General features: G+C 45.2%; 1 protein-coding gene across 12 annotated transcripts in view; it reads right to left on the minus strand.

The window, feature by feature from the left end:
* SCAPER (S-phase cyclin A associated protein in the ER) overlaps positions 1–22,031 on the minus strand; it is a 631,592-nt gene that overhangs the window by 345,166 nt on the left and 264,395 nt on the right. For all 12 annotated transcript variants that reach the window (XM_085896259.1, XM_085896255.1, XM_085896256.1 and 9 more), the window contains one exon: positions 7,026–7,162. In XM_085896259.1, coding sequence (XP_085752385.1) covers positions 7,026–7,162 — 137 coding nt within the window. The remainder of the gene's footprint in view (positions 1–7,025; positions 7,163–22,031) is intronic.

Here is a 22,031-nt window from a genome sequence, read left to right on the forward strand (position 1 = left end):
AAGAATGCCGCGAGCAGAGTGTTGTTGCAAAAGCTAAGATGGGCATTGTTGTCGTTGTTGTTGGTGATGTAAAAATTATATCTAGAAAATAACTGCGCAGCACACGTACACTTAATCACCCATTAAACATAGGATGGGATCCTACCCAGAAACACTCACTTACCGATATAACTGTTCTATAAGGACCTGAATGTTGAGTGCTCATGGCTGCCAAATTCGTAACAATATGACCTCAGAACACGTGATGGGCCCACAAATTGTGCCATTCAACGTATTGTGAAACATTTTGAGCACAAGGGTACAGTACACAACCAGAGCAATGGAAACAGTGGCAGGCAAACATCATTAACCAAGAGCCAAGCCAACATCGACACCGTGTGCTGAGCATGACCAGGCCATGCTCCAGAAGTTCGATAATGATCTAGCACAAAAGGTCACCCCAAACCAGCTCAGCATGACCTGGTTTATGCAGGATGGTGCACCCCCGCATACAGCTGGTGACACTATCACTTTCCTGCAGCACCTCTTCAGAAACCGCCTCATTGCCCTGGGTATCGCTCATGACTGGGCACCCCATAGCCCAGACTTGAATCCTCTGGACTACTGGTTCTGGGAGGCTGCCAAGGGCTCCGTCTCCACCAACTTCCCTGCGACATTAGATGATCTGAAGCAAGAAGTGTCAGACTACCTCTAGGCAGTGCTACATGAGACCTACAGGAAAGTTGGACAGAACTTTGGAGTCAGGATAAATGTCTGTCTGAACCGCGGAGGGCACACATCGAGAACGTCAATTACAAGTATTTTGCGTAATTGCCAATTTCAGAACTTGGCCTCTCACCAACTCTTGTGGTGACTTACTGCAACAGCAATCAGTGATAGAAAATACCATGTCATAAGCTTTAAATCAATGTTTAGTTCATGTTCCTGAGGTTTTTATTCCTTTGTAAAGAAACATTCAAAGTTGCATCACTCTTTTTGAAACACTCTGTTTATGCTTCATGCCAGCAACTTTGAAAAGGGCCCGGAGCCTCAAATATATACAACAGCAAATGGGAAGCTTATCGCTCAGGATATCTGGAACTTTATGCTCATCGATATAATGGCATGGAAAAATTCAATACAAGGTGAAAATGATGTACCTCGACTGGGTTCAATTCCCGCCAAAATAGGATTTGACTGCACTGTTATTCTTGCTTTGCAGACAGGATATTGCATCATAATGTGCAGAAGTCTTTGGAAGGTATGTTATGCTGGCTTTCCCGATCTGCCAGCACTCACTGGTAGATGTTATAAACCCAAGTGTACCTTGTTCGAGTACTAAGTCCTTGCCATAATTTATGAGGGGCATTGCCTTAGTAATGATGTAACCAGGACTGCAAAATTTTGATTGAGTTCCACTCACTTCAGCACAAAGATAAACCAATACTTGGAAATACTTGTGTGTTTGCTCTCATACGAGCCTCGACCAAGGTATAAAAAAAAAAAAAAAAAAAAAAAAAAAAAATGGCAACTGCTCATAGAGTTACAGATGAGAAACTGCATAAGCAAAAGGATAAAAGGAAGGAAAGGAAAAATAAATAAATAAAATATAAATAAACTAGAACGCCATTTTTCAACTGATGTGCCTCTACCCACATTTTTCCATCATTATAATACTTGTACCAAGTTTGATTTAAATCCCTTCAGCCATTCTTAAGCATCACATTTTTACCTCTGACCTCCTGATGCCAAAGTCTATTCAGTTCATCTTTACATCATTAGACATACGGTTATCGAGTTTCGTCAAAGTCCAATCTCTGGGTCACAAGTTAGCGTGGCAACAGCATTTTTTACAAAACATGATCAGTTTATCTTTAATCTAAAATCGAATCAGTTTATCTTTACATCATGATACATACTTGTACCAAGTTTGACTTCGATACCTCTGGCTGTTCTCAAGTTATCAGGGTAACGAAAACCTATCACGGATGCACGCACGGACGGATGCACGCACGGACAGCCCGACGGACAACCTGAAAACATGCCTCCAGCGACTTGGTCGGTGGAGGCATAAAAAAAAAGAAGAATGCATCAAAACAAATTATTCCATTTTCTCCACCTGCAATTAGCACTCAAAATTTCTGCCTCAAAAATTGCTGCTTTTATTCTTTTCACAAAACGAAGGCAAAAAAAAAAAACTTCAAAAAGCCCACCCAGAACCAGCTTGTGAAAAGCCGTTCATTCTGAAAAGACAGAACGAGCCATAATGAGAGAGGCAGAGTGTCTTAATTATCTAAAGAGAGGCACTCAACACCGAGGGCATCTACTTTTGTCACACAGTCCTAATGAAGCAGAAGGTGGGAGGCGTCATGCCCCACCAATCCACTTGATAAACAGAACCTATGCTTACCACTCTCCTATCCAAACACAGCCATTACAGTCAAAACTAATCTGAAAAACAAAGCAAAAGAAGAATTAAAAAAAAAGAGAAATTTCATTAATGCTTCATACGTTTGCTCTGGATTCATTGTTCCAGCGTCGTACAGTTCCGTTTGTCATTGTATTTAAAAAAAGAGGGTAATGGAGCCTTTTGAGCAGCTTGTCTTCACTTGTAGATCCTTAATTGAATAGTGAGCAGAAAGAATCCTTTGCAATCAATGGTTTAAAAATACAGCTATAAAAAGAAAAAAACACTGTTGTGCAAAAATACTGTTAGCCTCAACCCCCTCTCTCCCAACTCTCTGCCCCCCCTCTGACCCCCATGCAAACTCTCTGTCCTCCCTTCTCCCACACTTCAAGTCCTCAACTCCCCCCTCCCAACCCCAAATCCTCAACCCCTCCATCCATACCAATGCCTCAATCTCAATCTCAATCTCAATCTCAATCTCAATCTCAATCTCAATCTCAATCTCAATCTCAATCTCTCTCTATCTTTCTTCCCACCCTCTCTATCTTTCTTCCCACCCTCTCTATCTTTCTTCCCACCCTCTCTATCTTTCTTCCCACCCTCTCTCTCTCTTTCTTCCCATCCTCTCTCTCCCTCTCTATCTCTCTTTTCTCTCTCTCTCCCCCCCCCTCTCTATCTCCCTCTCTTTCTCTCTTTCTCCCCACCTCTCCAAACCATTCCTCTCTCATTCTTTCCTTGCAGCTAGGAAGACCTTTAAAGGGGTCATATATAGTATGCATGCATTGCAATGCTTGAGGTCCCTTGAGGTATTCTACACAAAATCAAAAGAAATCCGGGCAAAAGACAGTGAAAATTCAAGAGGACAGATGTGATCCCTTCTCCCCACAGCTGGAAAGAGCTTTCAAATATCATATACACGCATCTCACAAACAGCAGCAGGGACCTGTTCATTTTCCCACAGATTTTTTTTTAAAAAGGTCATATTTTTTTTCTCCCAGATTTCTCCCAATTTCAATTTAATTCAGAACACCTCGAGGGATGTCTAAGAATGCAAACAAATGGCGAATAGACGTCCACATCATAATCCTTTCCTCCATTGGTCCAGTATAATCTGTACATAGCGTTGGCCAGGAAGTTACACCCCGAACGGCTCTACACACTAGCCAGTACATACTTAGCAGCTCCGTTTGGGTGCACCTGATCAGGTAAGAAAAGACAAGTGCGCATCGAGGGTACGAGCCTCCGTTGATATCATCGTCCAAAGGTAAGGTAACCATGTGTAGTTACACCCTGCCAGGATTGGTGGTACCAATCGGAATTTGTGGTTGCTTAACAACCCGCCGGAGCACGGAGTTTTCCTTGCTCGATGGCCTCAGGACCGGGTGTTTGGGAGGAACTCGAGTGCTTCCCCTCATGGATAAATTCGAACCCCAGGCCATAACAGTATTCACACCCCTTGACTTTTGCACATTTTGTTGTGTTTCATCCTGAATTTAAAATGGATTGAATTTAAGAAATATTTTGTCACTGATATACACAAAATACACCATAATGACAAAGTGACAACATGTTTTTGGAAATTTTTGTGACAATTAAAGATGAAAAGCTGAAATATCTTGCATCAATAAATATTCAACCCCCTGAGTCAAGACTTTGTCGAAGCACCTTTGGCAGCAATTACAGCTTCGAGTCTTCTTGGGTATGTCTGTATGAGCTTTGCACATCAAGATTTGGGGATGTTCTCCCATTCTTCCTTGCAGATTTGGTCAAGCTCTGTCTCATTGGATGGGGAGCATCGGTGAACATCAATCTTCAAGTTTTTCCACATTCTCAATGAGATTCAAGTCTGGGCTTTGGCTGGGCCACTCAAGGACTTTCACATTATTGTTCTGTAGCCATTCCAGTGTTGCTTTGACTGTGTGCTTGGGGTCATTGTCCTGTTGGAACGTAAATCTTTGCCATAGTGTAAGATATTTTGAACTCTGAAGCAGGTTCTCCTCAAGCATTTGCCTGTATTTGGCTCCATTCATTGTTCCCTTTATCCCCACGAGTCTCCCAGTCTCTGCCACTGTAAAGCATCCCCATAGCATGATGCTGCCACCACGATGCTTCACGGTAGGGATGGTGTTAGATGGGTGATGAGCTGTGCTCGGTTTCCACGAGATGTATTGCTTTGCATTCAGGCCAAAGTGTTCAATTTTCATCTCAACAGACAACAGAATCTTTTGCCTCATGCTCTCAGAGTCTTTCACATGCCTTTTTGCAAACTCCAGGCATGCGGTCATGTGCCTTTTTCTCAGGAGTGGTTTCCATTTGGCCACTCTCCAATAAAGCCGAGATTTGTGAAGTGCTGCAGAGACTGTTGTCCTTCTGGTAGGATCTCCAATCTCAGCCAATGAACTCTGTTGTTCTGTCAGACTGGTCATTGGATTCTTGGTCACCTCCCTGACCAAGGTGCTTCTTTGTCTTGCCCAGTTGCTCGGTTTAGTCAGACAGCCATCTTTAGGAAGAGTCTGGGTAGTTCCATATACTTTCCATTTCCTAATGATGTAGCTCACGGTGCTCTTGGGAACTTTCAACACTCTAGAAATTGTTTTATACCCTTCCCCGGATCTCTTCTTCTTCCTCTTTCGGCTTACTCCCGCTAGGGGTCGCCACAGCGGACCAACTGTCTCCATTTTGCTCTATCCGGTATGGAAATTCGTTTTGTTGTCCGCATAATGATTTGGCATAGGTTTTTACGCCGGATGCCCTTCCTGACGCAACCCTGGTCGCCTCTTACGACACACAGGGATATGGTACACCTATTCTAACCGGGGCATACACCGGGCCCAGTACAACTGGTGCTCATTTCGCCGACCTCGGAAGGATGGCAGGCTGAGTCAACCCCCTGGTGTTTTCGACTTGGTTTATATATATTTATATATATATATATATATATATATAAATACATATATATATATATATATATATATATATATACACATTATATATATATACACATTATATATATATATATATATATATATATATATATATATATATACATATACATACATATATTAATTCAGTGTCCCAACGGGGCTTGAACTCAGGACCTCTTGGGTCCCAAGCCACTGCCCTTACCACTGCGCCAACACCAGGCTTCTTCCCTTCCCCGGATCTATGCTTCACAATTCTATCTACGAGTTTTATAGATAGAACTCGTAGATTCTTTGGTCTTTATGGTAGAGTTTCTGCTCTGACATGCACTGTCAACTGTGGGACCTTATATAGAAAGGTGTGTTTCTTTCAAAATCATGTCCAATCAATTGAATTGGCCACAGGTGGACTCAAATCAAGTTGTCGAGACATCTCAAGGATGATCAAAGGAAATTGGATGCACCTCAGCTCAATTTGGAGTGTCATAGCAAAGGAGTTGAACACGTGTTGACGCAAGACAATTCAGCTTTTCATTTTTAATCAATTTGTAAAAATTTCTAAAAACACGTTTTCACTTTGTCATTGTGGGGTATGTTGTGCAGATCAGTGACAAAAAAAATCTAAATTGAATCCATTTTAAATTCAGACTGTAAAACAACAAAATTTGACAAAAGTCGAGTTGGTGTGAATACTTTCTGAAGGCACTGTATATACTGAGGATGGGTCGACTGAGAGAATCAAGATTTATAGAGGGGAAGGAAGGATGATAGCTTATTCACAGGTACGGGATGAGTGAGAAAAGATAGGAATGGAGATACAGGGGAATGGGAAGGGATGTGTACCATGGGATATTGGGTTGGGGAAAAAGGGGGGGGGGGGTGTTGTTTAAATTAAACAATGGCTCCCAGCAAAGAAGGTTGTTGTAAACATAAATAACAGCAATGCTGAAAAAAAAAAGGAAAGTCTTCCAAAACAAACTCAACCAATTCAATCAGAAACTTTTTCCAGCACAAGAAAGAAGATTGCATTTGTATCAACAGCCAACCTTGACACAACGTTCACATATCCGATACTAAAAACACTGTTGAGTTGGCAATGATTCGCAGTAATGGCAAGCAATCCCTGATAAAAGTGACACAAATGTAAAGCTAGTCCAATATACTTGCGATCAATTCCGTTCTGGTTGACTTAAAAGTCCTCACAGCAACTCAAAATGGATATTAAAGTGTCACCTCTGCAAAATGCTACCCAAAACTGAAACAGGAAAAATAAAACAAATGTGACGAAGAAAAGGCTGACAGGATGGCCTAGACTCTTAGATGTACGCACACTCGCCTCTGAGCTGTCTTGCGCCCAGTCATAAATGATAATTCCGGTGTTTCAGTTAGGGCGAGGTATCGATGTGTGTGTCATCCCTTGGACGGATGCTAAACTAGTCATCCCAGCTGCCACCACTAGTTGGTGGACGTTAAAGATTGCACAGTGCCCTTTTTGTGATGGGAAAGCGAGCTCTTGCCGGCATCCTGACTAAATTGCAAAGTCAAAACTGTCGGAGCGGCGACCCATTCAACATTCTTAAACCCAGCAAAGAAACTGCTTTGAGAGACCCGACGATGCTCGGTTTCCAGCATGGCACACGAAGACGACAAATAATCTAAACTAATAACTTGTTTCCCAAAAGTGTACTTTCATTATTGTGCCTGGCACAAGAACATACCGACTGTTCATCCGAGCTCTTAATTTCTTGGCCTTCCTCTTGGCTTTCTGCTTGTCTTCCTCCTTCTGGATCAAGTTCGGAGGGGCAGCTGGCTCTCCGAGGACATCCACCACATACTTGCGAAGGGAGAGGTGTTCCTGAAATGGCACATCATCATGCATTTTGCTTTCTTTTCCTCATAAGATGACGATATCATGCTGTCACAAGCATGGTATGATGCATTCAAACATTTTGTACATGTGAACTCATTCCAGAATGTCCTGACCAGTAGAGACAAGAATTACAGTGCAGTGAGTTTCTCCACATATTCTTCTCTCATTTAATTACCCCCTGATGGCGGCAAAAAAAGTGTTTCTACACAAACCGATTGACATATGCAATTACTTAAATGCAAATCAATTACAACCAGCATCCGTTGAAGACAAAGTCTTCAATATCCCCCGCCATAGTAAATGAGGACAAGTAGCAAAAGGCACCAGTTCAATTTATTCTTGATGTGTGTACCAAATTTCATAAAGAAATAGTTGATAGTGTTGCAACTATGCTCTGGAAAAAAAGGTTAACCTCAATTATTTCTTAATCCCCAACTTGTTTCCATGGAAAGTGACAGAAATTTTTTTGGGGGAAATCTCTAAATATCAAAAGGCACCAGTTCACCACTTGCTTGATATATGCGCCAAATTTCGTAAATATCTCTTGAGGGGATTTGTAGTTAAGCTCCGGAAACGAAATGTGACGGACGGACGGACGGACGGAGCCCATTTCTCTATCCCCCGCCAACTTCGTTGGTTGGCAGGGGATAATAAATAAAGGAAACTGATTTTTCCCCATCCCTGTGCTCAAAATGGAGGACCTTACGCCAGACACATGAATACTTTGTTTGTTTTTTTAATACTTGTCGAGGCTCGTATGAGAGCTTGCACACAGCGCACAGCATGGGGGGCATGAGATGAAGAGGGGCAGGAGTGGGAAGGAGAACACAGTGGGGAACAGAGACATAAGGAGATCTGTGGAAGGGAGAAGGGTGGGGCGGGGAACACGGGATATAAAAGATGGGCATTACAGCGATTTTCAGGAAGGAAAGCAAGTAATTTGAAGGAGGTGGGTTTGGGGTGGATTAACGGGGGTCAAAAAGATTGAGGATGTGGATGGGGGAGGATAAGAGGTGGTGGGGAACAGCTGATTTGAAGGCCTGGAGGGTAGAATGGGATTGAACAGTGGGAGTTTATTCCAAAGGCGGGAAAAAAGAGGAATAAGAGTGAACGTGAGCAGTGATTCGTGATTTTGGTAGTTTTACCAGAAGGGGGTTGTTGGCGGACCTTGAGCACCCTGCTGAAATATGGTGGGGACAAATCGCAGAGCGGGGAGGGGGGGAGACCGGAGAGAAGACGGAAGAAGACAGAAAGACCACCGACCTGCCGATGGTGAGAGAGTGAGAGGTCCAAAGACTCAGCCTCATCGCGGGAGATATCAATGATCTGAAATTCCTTGGTTTCAACAGGTTAAAGCCGAGAAAGGTGGGAGGCAGGAGCACCAGTTCAGAGGGGAGAGCAGTACTCCATCAGGCTGCGGACGAAAGCTTTGTATGTGGTCAGGAGCTCACGTTAAGAGCACGCTGGCATACGTCGTAGTACGCCGAGTACGTCGACAAATTTTCAGGATGTTGAAAATTTCTCGACGTATGCCAGCGTATGACACACACATTCCGCATACGCTGACCATAAGTTGTAGGCACGTTATGCGATCGTTGACACACGTCGACACATGTTACTTGTAAGTTACTCATAAGTCGAAACACGTCGAGGTAATGTTTAGCGTACCCGAAAGTTATTTCTAACCTATGATTAACGTACTTTGAACCTATGTGTAACGTATCTCCAACGCACATTGACGTATGTAGACGTATTTGATTGACGTCTTCTGGACGACCACAGAACTTATTGAACGTGTTTCTAACTTACAGATACCGTATAATGGCGTGTTGGCAGCGTTTAGGGGAATTGGTATATAAAAATGGGGTTCACACAGGAGGAACCCGTCAGTGTTCCAGACTTTATTTATTTATTTATTTATTTTCTTCGGTATGACGGTGATGTTGACACTTCGATTTCTAGTGCGGTTATGATTTAAATCGTTGAGCGGCAGCCTATTAATTATATTATATTATAACCACACTAGAAATCGAAGTGTCAACATCACCGTCATGCCGAAGAACAAAAAAAAAAAAACCATGGAGTCTGGAACACTGACGCTAAACATTACTTCGACGTGTTTCGACTTATGAGTAACTTACAAGTAACGTGTGTCGACGTGTGTCAACGATCGCGTAACGTGCCTACAACACGTTACTCATAGGTTAGAAATAAGTTTCGGGTATGCTAAACATTACCTCGACGTGTTTCGACTTATGAGTAACTTACAAGTAACGTGTGTCAATGTGTGTCAACGATCGCGTAACGTGCCTACAACTTATGCCAGCGTATGCGGAACATCTGAGTCATATGCTGGCATAAGTCGAAAAATTTTGAGCATGTTAAAATTTGTCGACGAGCTTAAAGTACTACAACGTATGCCAGCATACTACGACGTATGCCAGCGTGCTTAACGTATACAAAACTTACCCATAACGTATTCGACGTGTGCCAGCGTTTTAGACAAATTTTTCATACGTTGGCATACGCTGGCTAAATCATCAAGGTGTGACAGCGGTTTTCGGTGTGTGGCAAGGACAGATTGAATCGATTTTGGTGAAGATCCGAATTCAGATCTGGATTCGAGAATAATTTAATTTTCAAAGTGATTCTTTACCATTGAGAGATAGGGCCAAAAACGATATAGCATTGTATTGCATGATATTTCAAAAATTTATTGGGCCCGATACGTTCTCGTGGATCAGGCATTACATGGCGGAGGTATGCGATCGAACGAGTGCCCTTCTAGTTTTACATGATTTGGTGTGCTGTACAAAGGTTAAATGGTTTCTCTGTGAGTTTCAAAGCAAAATACATTTGATAACACCCAATTTCCAAGTCGGTCACCGTATTAACGTGTTTTTTCAATTACAGAGCCAAATTTTTTTTTGTCACATGACGTGTGTGTGTGTGTGTGTGTGTGTGTGTGTGTGTGTGTGTGTGTGTGTGTGGGTGTCTGTGTGTGTGTGTGTGTGTGTGTGTGTGTGTGTGTGTGTGTGTGTGTATGTGTGTGTGTGTGTGTGTGTGTGTGTGTGTGTGTTTAATAAAGCATAACATTCTCTGCCAACTCCCTGACCACAACTCTCTCTCTCCATATCTCTCTGTCTCTCTGTTTGTCTGTCTCTCTCTCTTTCTCCCTCCACCCTCTCTCAGTCTCCCTCCCCTCTCTCAGTCTCCCTCCCCTCTCTCAGTCTCCCTCCCCTCTCTCAGTCTCCCTCCCCTCTCTCAGTCTCCCTCCCCTCTCTCAGTCTCCCTCCCCTCTCTCAGTCTCCCTTCCCTCTCTCAGTCTCCCTCCCCTCTCTCAGTCTCCCTCCCCTCTCTCAGTCTCCCTCCCCTCTCTCAGTCTCCCTCCCCTCTCTCAGTCTCCCTCCCCTCTCTCAGTCTCCCTCCCCTCTCTCAGTCTCCCTCCCCTCTCTCACTCTCCCCCCCCTCTCTCAGCCTCCCCCCCCCCCCTCAGTCTCCCTCCCCTCTCTCAGTCTCCCTCCCCTCTCTCAGTCTCCCTCCCCTCTCTCAGTCTCCCTCCCCTCTCTCAGTCTCCCTCCCCTCTCTCAGTCTCCCTCCCCTCTCTCAGTCTCCCTCCCCTCTCTCAGTCTCCCTCCCCTCTCTCAGTCTCCCTCCCCTCTCTCAGTCTCCCTCCCCTCTCTCAGTCTCCCTCCCCTCTCTCAGTCTCCCTCCCCTCTCTCAGTCTCCCTCCCCTCTCTCAGTCTCCCTCCCCTCTCTCAGTCTCCCTCCCCTCTCTCAGTCTCCCTCCCCTCTCTCAGTCTCCCTCCCCTCTCTCAGTCTCCCTCCCCTCTCTCAGTCTCCCTCCCCTCTCTCCGTCTCCCTCCCCTCTCTCCGTCTCCCTCCCCTCTCTCCGTCTCCCTCCCCTCTCTCCGTCTGCCTCCCCTCTCTCCGTCTCCCTCCCCTCTCTCCGTCTCCCTCCCCTCTCTCCGTCTCCCTCCCCTCTCTCCGTCTCCCTCCCCTCTCTCCGTCTCCCTCCCCTCTCTCCGTCTCCCTCCCTCCTCTCTCTCCCCCTCTCTCTCCCCCCTCTCTCTGTCTCCCTCCCCCTCTCTCCGTCTCGCTCCCCCCTCTCTCAGTCTCCCTCCCTCCCTCTCTCCGTCTCCATCTCCCCGTCTCCATCTCCTTCCCTCCGTGTCCATCTCCATCTCCTTCCCTCTGTGTCCGTCTCCATATCCTTCCCTCCGTGTCCATCTCCATATCCTTACCTCCGTGTCCATCTCCATATCCTTCCATCCGTCTCCATCTCCCCCTTTCTCTCTATCTGTCCCATAATCACTCCACCCCCTCCTAATACAGTGAAGCATCCTCGCACACCTCTCTTTCTCTTTCTGTCTCCGAACGTATCCAGACGGTGGTTATGCCTGGATGGTGGTTACCCCCATACATATCCGGAGGGTGGTTATATCTGGACGTGTCCAGGCGGTGGTTATGTCTGGACGGACCCTCCTCTCACACTGCCTTCCCTTGCCCTCCCATCACACTGCCTTCGCTTCCCCCAACCTTCCTGACTCCCCCACCCCTCCTTGCTTCTCCACCACTCCTTCTCTCTCCCCCCCCCACGCCCCTTTGTATACCCATTGTCCAGACAGTGGTCATCTCCGGACGTGTCTGGGCAGTGGTTATGTCCAAACGGACCCATCCCTTCCACTGTCTTACCTCGACGTATCTAGGTGGTGGTTATGTCTGGACGGTGGTCATCTTTGGACATGTCCGGATGGACCCTCCCCTCACACTGCCTTCTCTTTCCGCACCCCTCCTCGCTCCACCACCCCTCCTTCAATCCCTCCTCTCCCCCCCCCCCCCACTTTCTCCTTATTCCCCTCTTAATGTTTCCTTCAGTGAGCGACAGGTTGTATTTGCTCGTGAGAAATAAATGACATCCTTTGTCTACAAGAGACGCATCATGAAGCGACTGGGATCCATCCAAGGATCCCAGGCATGGCACTTGTGATAGAAAGACCACATGATCAATATAGCAGTGCTGTTTATGTTTGCAGTGGAGTTGCTGTTGACAAATCCTCCATGTCAGAACTTGGTAACATTGAAGTCCTCAATATCCAGCTTATGGCGATCTCCGTAAGTGCAGTCTACAAGCCACCTAATGAGGAGTTCTCCTTCCCAATCAGTTTTACTGATAATTCTGTTAATGTGGTGATAGGTGACTTCAACTGTCATAGTGTACTTTGGGGATACTCACAAACGGTGACGGGGAATGAGTCAAAAGTTGGTAAGATGCAAGACAGCTGTCTCTCGTCCATGATGCAAAGTTACAAAGTTCCTACAACAGCAGCAGATTGAGATGCGGTTATAACCCGGGCCTGGCATTTTCTTGAAACCACATTGTTAACCAATGCGAGAAAATTGTTTTGGACCCAATCCCAAACTCCCAACAGATTGGAATTAAAGTCCACAGAGAGGTTGATCCTCGTGTGGTTCATTTCCACCGTTGCTTTAACCTAAAAAAGGAGAACCGGGAGAAATTTTCAGCAGACCTGGATGCCGCAATCAAAGACTTACCAGCCTTCCCGTGAATGATGATGTTTTTGTGGAGAAGGTGAAAAGGTCCTCCAGGAACAATATCCTGAGAGGTTGCTGGACAAATTACATTCCATGACTGTCATAATATGCTAAAGAACCCTACAAGGATTAAATCAACTGCTTTCAGCGGAATCCATTTGGAAATGATACCGAGGAATCTGGAGAGAGACTGATTAATGCTATACCAGAGAAGTGGCGAAATAAGTGGCAAGAGCTGATTGAATGTACAAATATGATCAATAGCAGCAGAGAATCCTGGAAGACCATAAAGATGCTGGGAAATGACTCCACGAAAGCACAACCCCGGTATGAGGTCACAGCAGACCAAGCCGCTCATCAATTCCTTATGAACAGCCAAGGAAACCCAGATCATTATCTTTGTAGAATTAAATTTCCAAGGTCTGCTAATGATGACCAGGAGGGCTCTAACGTCACCAGTCCTTTCATCATGAGTGAACTGTTACATGGCATCAAAGTGACGATTCGCAAAAAAGCTGCCGGAAAACACAACATCCTCTGTAAACAAATGAAGCATTGAGGGCCAGTAGCTCTCCAGTGGTTACTAGACATGTTCAACAGCTGGATGACTACTAATAAGATCCCAAAAATGTGGAGACAAGCAAAACCTCAGGGGTAACCGCAGCACATGGCGTCAGCAGAAGAATGGACTACCTCAAAGCAGCGTTCTTGCTCCCCTACTATTTAATGTCTACACAAATGATCAACCCATATGCCCAAACACTAGGAGTTTCCTGTATGCTGATGATCTCTGCATTACAACCCAGGATCAATCCTTTGAGAAAGTAGAGCAGTCCCTCACTGATGCATAGGCTGGATTAACCAACTATTATGCCATCAACCACTTGCAGGCTAATCCAGAGAAGACGCAAATCAGTGCCTTTCATCTTAAGAACAGGGATGCAAACTGAAAGCTGAATGTCTGCTGGGATAGGAGAAGGCTGACTCACAACCTCAGGCCAACATACCTTGGAGTTACCCTGGACCGTACCCTCAGCTACAAAGATCATGTCCTTAAGGCAAAGGCGAAGGTAGGAGCCAGAACCAACATCTTGAGGAAGTTGTCCAACTCTTAGTGGGGAACAGGCCCAGGGACCATTCGAAGCACAACACTTGCCTTGTGCTCTTCAGCAGCGGAATATGCCTGTCCTGTTTGAGGCCATTCCTCACATGCCAAGAAGATGGATGCAGTCCTCAACACAGCCTGCAGAGCTATTTCTGGCTGCCTTAAACCAACGCATGTGAATGACCTCTATTTGCTATGGGCTATTGCTATACCTTCGATCAGAAGAACAGTCTCCTCACAAATAGAAAGAAAAAAGTAACTCTCGCCACCCACTCTTTCAACACGAGCCAGTACCCAAGAGATTGAAATCCAGGAAGAGTTTCCTTCATGCTGTTCAGCCCCTGGATGGTAACTCCCACCCACAGCAGCAAGATGGACGCCTGGTAAACGGACCTGCGATCAAGACCTCATAAGCTGTCACTCGATCCTGAGGAGTCCCTGCCAAAAGGAGCCAAGGAGACATGGCCAACACGGCTGTTTCTCAACCGCCTCAGGACTGGAGTTGGACGTCCTAATGCAGAAATGGGGATATAATCAAAATTGCCCTATCGATTATGACTGTGGAGCGGCTCCTCAAACAATGGAGCATCTCCTGAATTGCCCTCTCTTGTCAGAGCCTTGTGGACCAGATGACTTGAAGGTTCTCAACTCCTGTGCCAGAGCCTGTGTTTTACAGTGGCTGGGAAAAGTGCAGCAACACGAAAGAAAAAGAGGAGATGTGAAAATTCACCATCGATTGGGGTTTTTTTTTTTTCCTCAACGAGTAAACATCCCCCGGGAGCAAATGATGGTGTCAGTGAGATATATTGCACATTACCACGTGTACAGCCCCCACCTCAAACCCTCAAAAATATTTCTGGTTGCACACCCCTCCTCCCTTATTAATATAATGGTTGTGCCCCTTCCCAACTCATAAATATTGTGGTTGCAACCCTTCCTCTTCTGGTTAAGCTTGCCCTCCCTACCCTCCATAAAAATTCTGATTGGAACCCCCTCCTCCATATCATATAATCAGGATCATGGTACAAAGGATTTGAACCCCAACACTCATGAAAAATTTGTTGTAGATCTGCCAAGTCGTTTACCATACCTAAAATAATGTGTACGGGTGTGTACCTTACAGAATCGTAGTCATGGTTTAGACTCGTGGAACAAAGACATTTCTCAACTGTGAATCTACCATTTATTTCATTATTTTAAAGTACTAGTACGTGCCCCTACGTGCGTGGCCGTACGTGTGTGGCCGTACGTGCGTGTCCGTACGTGCAAGCCCCCCCCCCCAAAACTTTTAAACCGCGAGCCAGAAACAAACACACAGGCCGTTCCTTTGCTCTCGCGTGCCCGTACGTGCAAACCCCTCCAAAAAAACAAACAACAAAAAAAAACTTTTAAACCGCGAGCCAGAAACAAATACACAGGCCGTTCCTTTGCTCTCGCGTGCCCGTACGTGCAAACCCCTCCAAAAAAAAACAAACAAAAAAAAAAACTTTCAAACCGCGAGCCAGAAACAACCACACAGGCCGTTCCTTCGCTCTCGCGTGCCCGTACGTGCAAACCCCTCCAAAAAAACAAACAAAAAAAAAACTTTCAAACCACGAGCCAGAAACAACGACACAGGCCGTTCCTTCACTCTTGTAAACGACGACTGGATTGGGGCATTGTGTTTATCTATAAATGCGCATAAGGAATCGAGAAATTATTAGAATAGATTGTCATCACTATCCGGAAGTGGTGCGTGCCTGTACGGAATGTTCACATGCATTCCACGAATTATCGCTTGCATTGAAGTAACAACTGCTGTGATACTTACATACAGAGAGTAAATTAAAATCCAAATTAAAATCAAGTTTACCTCCCTGTCTTTGCTTTCCATTTGCCACTTCTACGCCACGGTAACTAAGGCACCGATCCCCATTGTAACCAGCATGACACGTGATGTCATCGTCGGCCGGTCGCGCACCGGCCTACGCAGCAACATGTCCTTTCATTGGTTTGGTAAATAAATGGCCATAACTTGGGAACCACTTGTCTGATTAAAATCAACCTTGAAAAGGCACATCCACAGGGCCCCAGCAATATACCTGGAAAGTTTCAATTAGATTGGACCAGTGGTTGTCGAGAAACAGCGGGGTCTGTCTGTCTCTGTCTCTGTCTGTGTCTCTGTCTGTGTCTCTGTCTGTGTCTCTCTCTATATATATATATATATATATATATATATATATATATATATATATATATATATATATATATATATATATATATATATATATATATATATATATATATATATATATATCTCTCTCTCTCTCTCTCTCTCTCTCTCTCTCTCTCTCTCTCTCTCTCTCTCTCTCTCTCTCTCTCTCTCTCTCTCTCTCTCTCTCTCTCTCTCTCTCTCTCTCTCTCTCTCTCTCTCTCTCTCTCTCTCTCTCTCTCTCTCTCTCTCTCTCTCTCTCTCTCTCTCTCTCTCTCTCTCTCTCTCTCTCTCTCTCTCTCTCTCTCTCTCACACACACACACACACACACACACACACACACACACACACACACACACACACACACACACACACACACACACACACACACACACACACACACACACACACACACACACACACACACACACACACACACACACACACACACACACACACACACACACACACACACACACACACACACACCTGGAATTATAGATCGATATTTGTGAGGTAAACAGTTTATTTATTATTTCCAACACATTACTCAGTTGTTACACCAAAAACGAGATTGCTTACTCTTTGCAACAGTTAATGTGAAGACCAACAGGCATACACACATGTGTACTTGTGACCTTTCAACGTCACTCGTTTTTCACATCGATCGAAGGCTCATTGAGGAGATGGTACAGAAATCACTTGCATGACAAAGACATTAGAAGACATCAGTGTCCTTTAACATAATTATATATTGTATACAAAGTCGAGCCTCGTGGAGGAGCGAGAACAGGACTGATCAGGACGTAAAAGAATGAAAAGAACAGTAGAGCGAGAGGGGAGAAACACACCAAAAGCAGGGTTGAGGGACAAAATAGAGGCACACTTGGAGAAATAGGGGATGCGAGGAAGAATGAGAGCAATGAAAGGACCCAAGCGGAGAAAAAGATGGGTACAGTTGCAAATTCTCAATCACAGACGTGGAAGGAAAAACTGGTAACTTGGAAAGAGGTGGACTTAGGGGGAGGATTATTGGGGGTAGCAAAAATCATGGGTATAGATGGAGGATGAACGAGATGGTAGTGAACACCCTGGAGGGAAGAAAGCGATTGAAGAGCCGGAGGAGATGAATTTCACAGGCAGAAAAAAAGAGGAATGAAGACGTGGAGGTGAGCAGTGAGTCTGGATTTTGGGAAGTTCACCAGAAGGGGTTACTGGCAGAGCATGTGCACATTGCAGACACCTGGTGGGGAAGGAGAGCATGGAAGATGCAAAGGGTACAAGACCAGAAAGGAGGGGGTACATTGGCACAATATTGCATAAATGTACCCGATGAAGTTAATCCATGAAAATGCTCATCATTGGGCCAACGGCCCGACAAAGATAAATATAAAGGATGATGATGATGATGATGATGATGATGATGATGATGATGAAGAAGAAGAGGAAGAAGAATAAAAAGAAGAAGAAGAAGAAGACTATCAACCTGTCCGCAATAGTGAAGTGAGGGGCCCAGAGACTGTGTTTCATCGTGGGAGATTACATTGATCTAGAAGGCCTTGGTTTGCAAGGCGTCAAGCTGAGCAAAGTGTGAGGCAGGGACGCCAGCTCAGAAGGAAGAGCAGTATTCCATAAAACTGTAAATGAAGACATTGTACATAGATACAAGTCTAGATGCGCCAAGGAAGGACTTTGCATGAGAGAGGATGCCAAGTCAGCGGCTGGCATTGGATGCCAACTGAGATATGTGGCTTGTCAAAGAAAGATAATGGCTGAAAGTGAAACACGGAAAGTCACGATGATTGTTGAAGAATTAGATTGGAGGGTTTGCCACAGTCTGAAGAGAGGGAAGAGGCTGCTGCCTGCCTATCTGAAGGAAGAGGGATGTCACGGCAGAGTGTAGAGTCATCAGTAAAGAGACAAAGAAGATTTTTCCAGAGAATGATAGAGATCGTTGATGTAGACTGCTCACCTCCACTCATTCATTCCTCTTTTTCCCCACCTGAAGAAACTAACTTCCACATCCTCTTCAATCTCACCTCAATATTCAGGTCTTCAAGGTAGCTGTTCACCACCATCTCAGATCATCCCCAAACCAAAACCATTATCTTTTCTACCCTCATTAAGCCCACCCCGATCCCTCCTCATTCAAAATTTCCCGTTTTCTCTCCGAAGAGTTTCCCTCTGTATTCATCTTGTTCATCTCATCCGTCCTCCCCTACCAATGGCACGACCACGTCTCCCTCTACTTTGTCCTTCAACTCCTCTGTCTCTGTCTCTCTCCCTCTCCTTTTGTTCTGTTGCATCTTGATCCTCTTTCATGAGCCTTGACCTTGTCTCCAAAAAAAGAAAGAATGGGGTGCTAATTGTTAATTTATTTGTGCTTGCACCCCCCCCCCCCCGCCACCCTTTCCCTCTATGCAATTATTCCTTCAACCTTACCCCACTCGGCACTCCCCATTCAAAGCATGTTCTCATAAATGTTGTGGTTGCTGTTGTAAACTTACAAGTTTCTTTCAAGTTTTGAAGCGGAATACATTCTACAAGCAATGAAGTGCACTCAGTATTACTGCCATCTTCAATACGTTCATTACTATTCCTAGAGGAGCAGGGGAAAGAGCGAGGAGGTGGAGGGGGGGAAGAGCGAGGAGGTGGAGGGGGGAAGAGCGAGGAGGTGGAGGGAGGGAGAGCGAGGAGGTGGGGGGAGAGCGAGGAGGTGGAGGGGGGAAGAGCGAGGAGGTGGAAGGGGGGGGAAGAGCGAGGAGGTGGAAGGGGGGGGAAGAGCGAGAAGGTGGAGGGGGAAGAGCGAGGAGGTGGAAGGGGGGAAGAGCGAGGAGGTGGAAGGGGGGAAGAGCGAGGAGGTGGAGGGGGAGAGCGAGGAGGTGGAGGGGGGAGAGCGAGGAGGTGGAGGGGGAGAGCGAGGAGGTGGAGGGGGAGAGCGAGGAGGTGGAGGGGGAGAGCGAGGAGGTGGGGGGGAGAGCGAGGAGGTGGAGGGGGAAGAGCGAGGAGGTGGAGGGGGGAAGAGCGAGGAGGTGGAAGGGGGGAAGAGCGAGGAGGTGGAAGGGGGAAGAGCAAGGAGGTGGAGGGGGGAAAGAGCGAGGAGGTGGAGGGGGAGAAAGAGCGAGGAGGTGGAGGGGGGAAAGAGCGAGAAGGTGGAGGGGGAAAGAGCGAGGAGGTGGGGGGAGAGGAGGTGGAAAAGGGGGGAGGAGGTGGAGGAGGAAAGAGCAAGGAGGTGGAAAGGGAGGGAGAGAGAGGAGGTGGAAAGGGTGGAAGAGAGAGGAGCTGGAAAGGAGGTGGAGAGAAGGAAGAGAAAGGAGCTGGAGGCGGTGAGGAGGGAGGGCGAGAAAAGGGGTGGGGGAAGCGAAGGCAGCGTGAGGTGAAAGGAAGGGAAGGCAGACGTGTGGTGGAGCGTTAATTACGATTCATAAGTCTCATCAAAATGATTCTGCATAGAACAGTGAATACAAGATGGCCCGTGAACCCGTTGGATTCCCGTTATCACAGCGGTTGATGAAAAAAATCATTTCAAGAGAAAAAAAAGGATAGCTCCAGCGAACTATACCGCTGGGGTTGTTTGCATTGATCAAATTCTCCCAAAGAGTACTTGACTGAATCGGGAATTGATTTTTTTTATCATTTGTTCGTTGCCTAATTTGAACAAAACTTGATACTGCACACCGCAGGCGAATGCTGAGTAAGGTGGCCCTAAAATTTTTGCACTATCGTGTACCATTTTGGCTGTATTTTGGGAATATACATACATACATACAAGATGAGAGTTTTAGAAATATATAGATATAGATAGATGGAAACAAAATAACATCTGAAATCCATTTTCTACCGGTCATACGATAAAACACGGCCCGGAGACGAACACCGCCTGGCCACGTCCAGAAACAAACACCGCCCGGACATATCCGGAGCCAAACACTGCCCCGAACAAGTCCAAAGACAAACACCATCCAGAGATAAACAACGCCCAGACATGTCCAGAGCAAGAACAAGAGCGAGAGAGAGATGTGTGGGAGGGTGCTACACTGTATTAGGAGGTGAAGAAGCGAGGATGCGACAGAGACAGATGGGTGGGGGGAGGGGAGTTAGCAGAGAGAATGTTATGCTTTATGAAAAAAAAAAAAAAAACACATTCCCTTTTGCTGTTGTACAAGGTACATAAACTCTCACAGCATGAGGCATCAACAGTACAGCTTTGCACAAAATCATTGTTCAGCTTTTAGTTTTAAAAAAGTTTTCAAAAGGTCAAAACTTTTCAAAGAAAAAAATAGTTAAAAAAAATACATGATCGAAGGCTCGTACTGGAGCTGCCACACACACACACACACACACACACACACACACACACACACACACACACACACACACACACACACACACACACACACACACACACACACACACACACACACACACACACACACACACACACTACTAGTGCTTAGCCTATATCGGCAAATGTTTAGGAATCGGCAGGTTGGAGTCAGTGTGATTGCCGACTGTATATAACCCAGAAACCTTCAGTAGCTTTTACCAAAAAACAACATTACATTATAGACGTTTCAGGGAGATGTTCATAAACATTAATCTTTATAAACAGCTCCTAATAGTGATGTGAAGGGTGGAAAAAATTTTTGGCTCTAATTTAGAAAACACGTTAATGTGGCAAACGGCTCGGAAATCGGGTGTTATCAAATAGATTTTGCTTCGAAACTCACAGAGACAAACCATAGAATCTTAGTAAATCATATACCTCTACTTTGTAGCAACTGCGGACTGTACATCCCGATCAGGACAAGAACTGTACCGCCATCAACTGTAGGGTGCTCAGCAAGTGGCTTAAGCACTCAAGCAAGCACTCCAATTAAATGGATGATTTGGAATGGTTGGCCAGGCTGTGGCTGCATACCATGGAGGATCTTTTTAACTTTAATGCCAGTCTTCACCTTGCACACAGCAGTCAAAGAAATTAAATGAATTCGTTCAAATAATGACTTTATCCAAAAGAGTTGTTTAACGCAGAACAACATTGGAGACATCACAAAGTTTAATCACCTGTGAAATAAACATTGCAGATAATCTGCCACGTTGCCTGCTCGTTTGTGCACATGCCACGTGGTACATCGGTTCGGTGTCCACACAAATGTTATAACTTTTTAAAAAAACGTCCGTTTTTCACCAGATTTGCTTTGATTCCCTGTAGAGCACCTCGCAAAACCTCCAAAAATATACACAGATCTGGCAGACGCAATGGATAGGCAGTCCCTCTGGGGGACAAGGTGTAAGCTCAAGCAGTGAATGCATTAAATCATGTAGAGACCCTTTCACCTCCATCTCAGCTATTTCAAATTGAATGCATTTACCTCATGAAAAAGGTGTTTTTGGTCGGACTTTCACACAATTTGTTGCAGTCGAGTCAGAATCTGTCAGCGACTATAAAAACGTGGAAATAGATTTCAAATCGGAGTTAAGCAAGGCCATGAGGCTACATAGAACATTTGAGAAGCCTCACATTCCCAAATCAAAATCTCTATGCGACATATATTAATCAAATTTTAACGAAATTTCATGGAAATTGTTTTAGTCGAGTCTGAACCTGCATTGGCAAATACCAAAAATGAAAACAGAAATCGAATAAAACTTAAGACAAAGTCATGAAGCCACATGGAAGCATATGGAATCAACTCAGCTCACGGTGCTTAATAGATAAATCCACAATTCGACATAAAATGTTTAAAAAAACACCCGATTTTCATAAACCTTGCTGCAATTGAGTATTAAGCTACCTTAACGACTGCGAAAAGTGAAAACAGAAAAAAGTTCAAATAAACGCGAGGCTACTGGAAGCAAAAACCAGCTATAGTACATTCTCAAGAAAAAATCCTTTCCCACGTCGTAAAACATGATGTTTAAAGCATTCATGTGCAATCCTTATATAATCTAATAGCTTATAATATCACGCTTGTGGTGAGATGCACAACTTCCATGA

Source organism: Eptatretus burgeri, chromosome 9, assembly GCF_056783735.1.
Source record: "Eptatretus burgeri isolate ZD-2024b chromosome 9, Ebu_testis_v1, whole genome shotgun sequence".
Classification (NCBI taxonomy): Eukaryota; Metazoa; Chordata; class Myxini; order Myxiniformes; family Myxinidae; genus Eptatretus; species Eptatretus burgeri.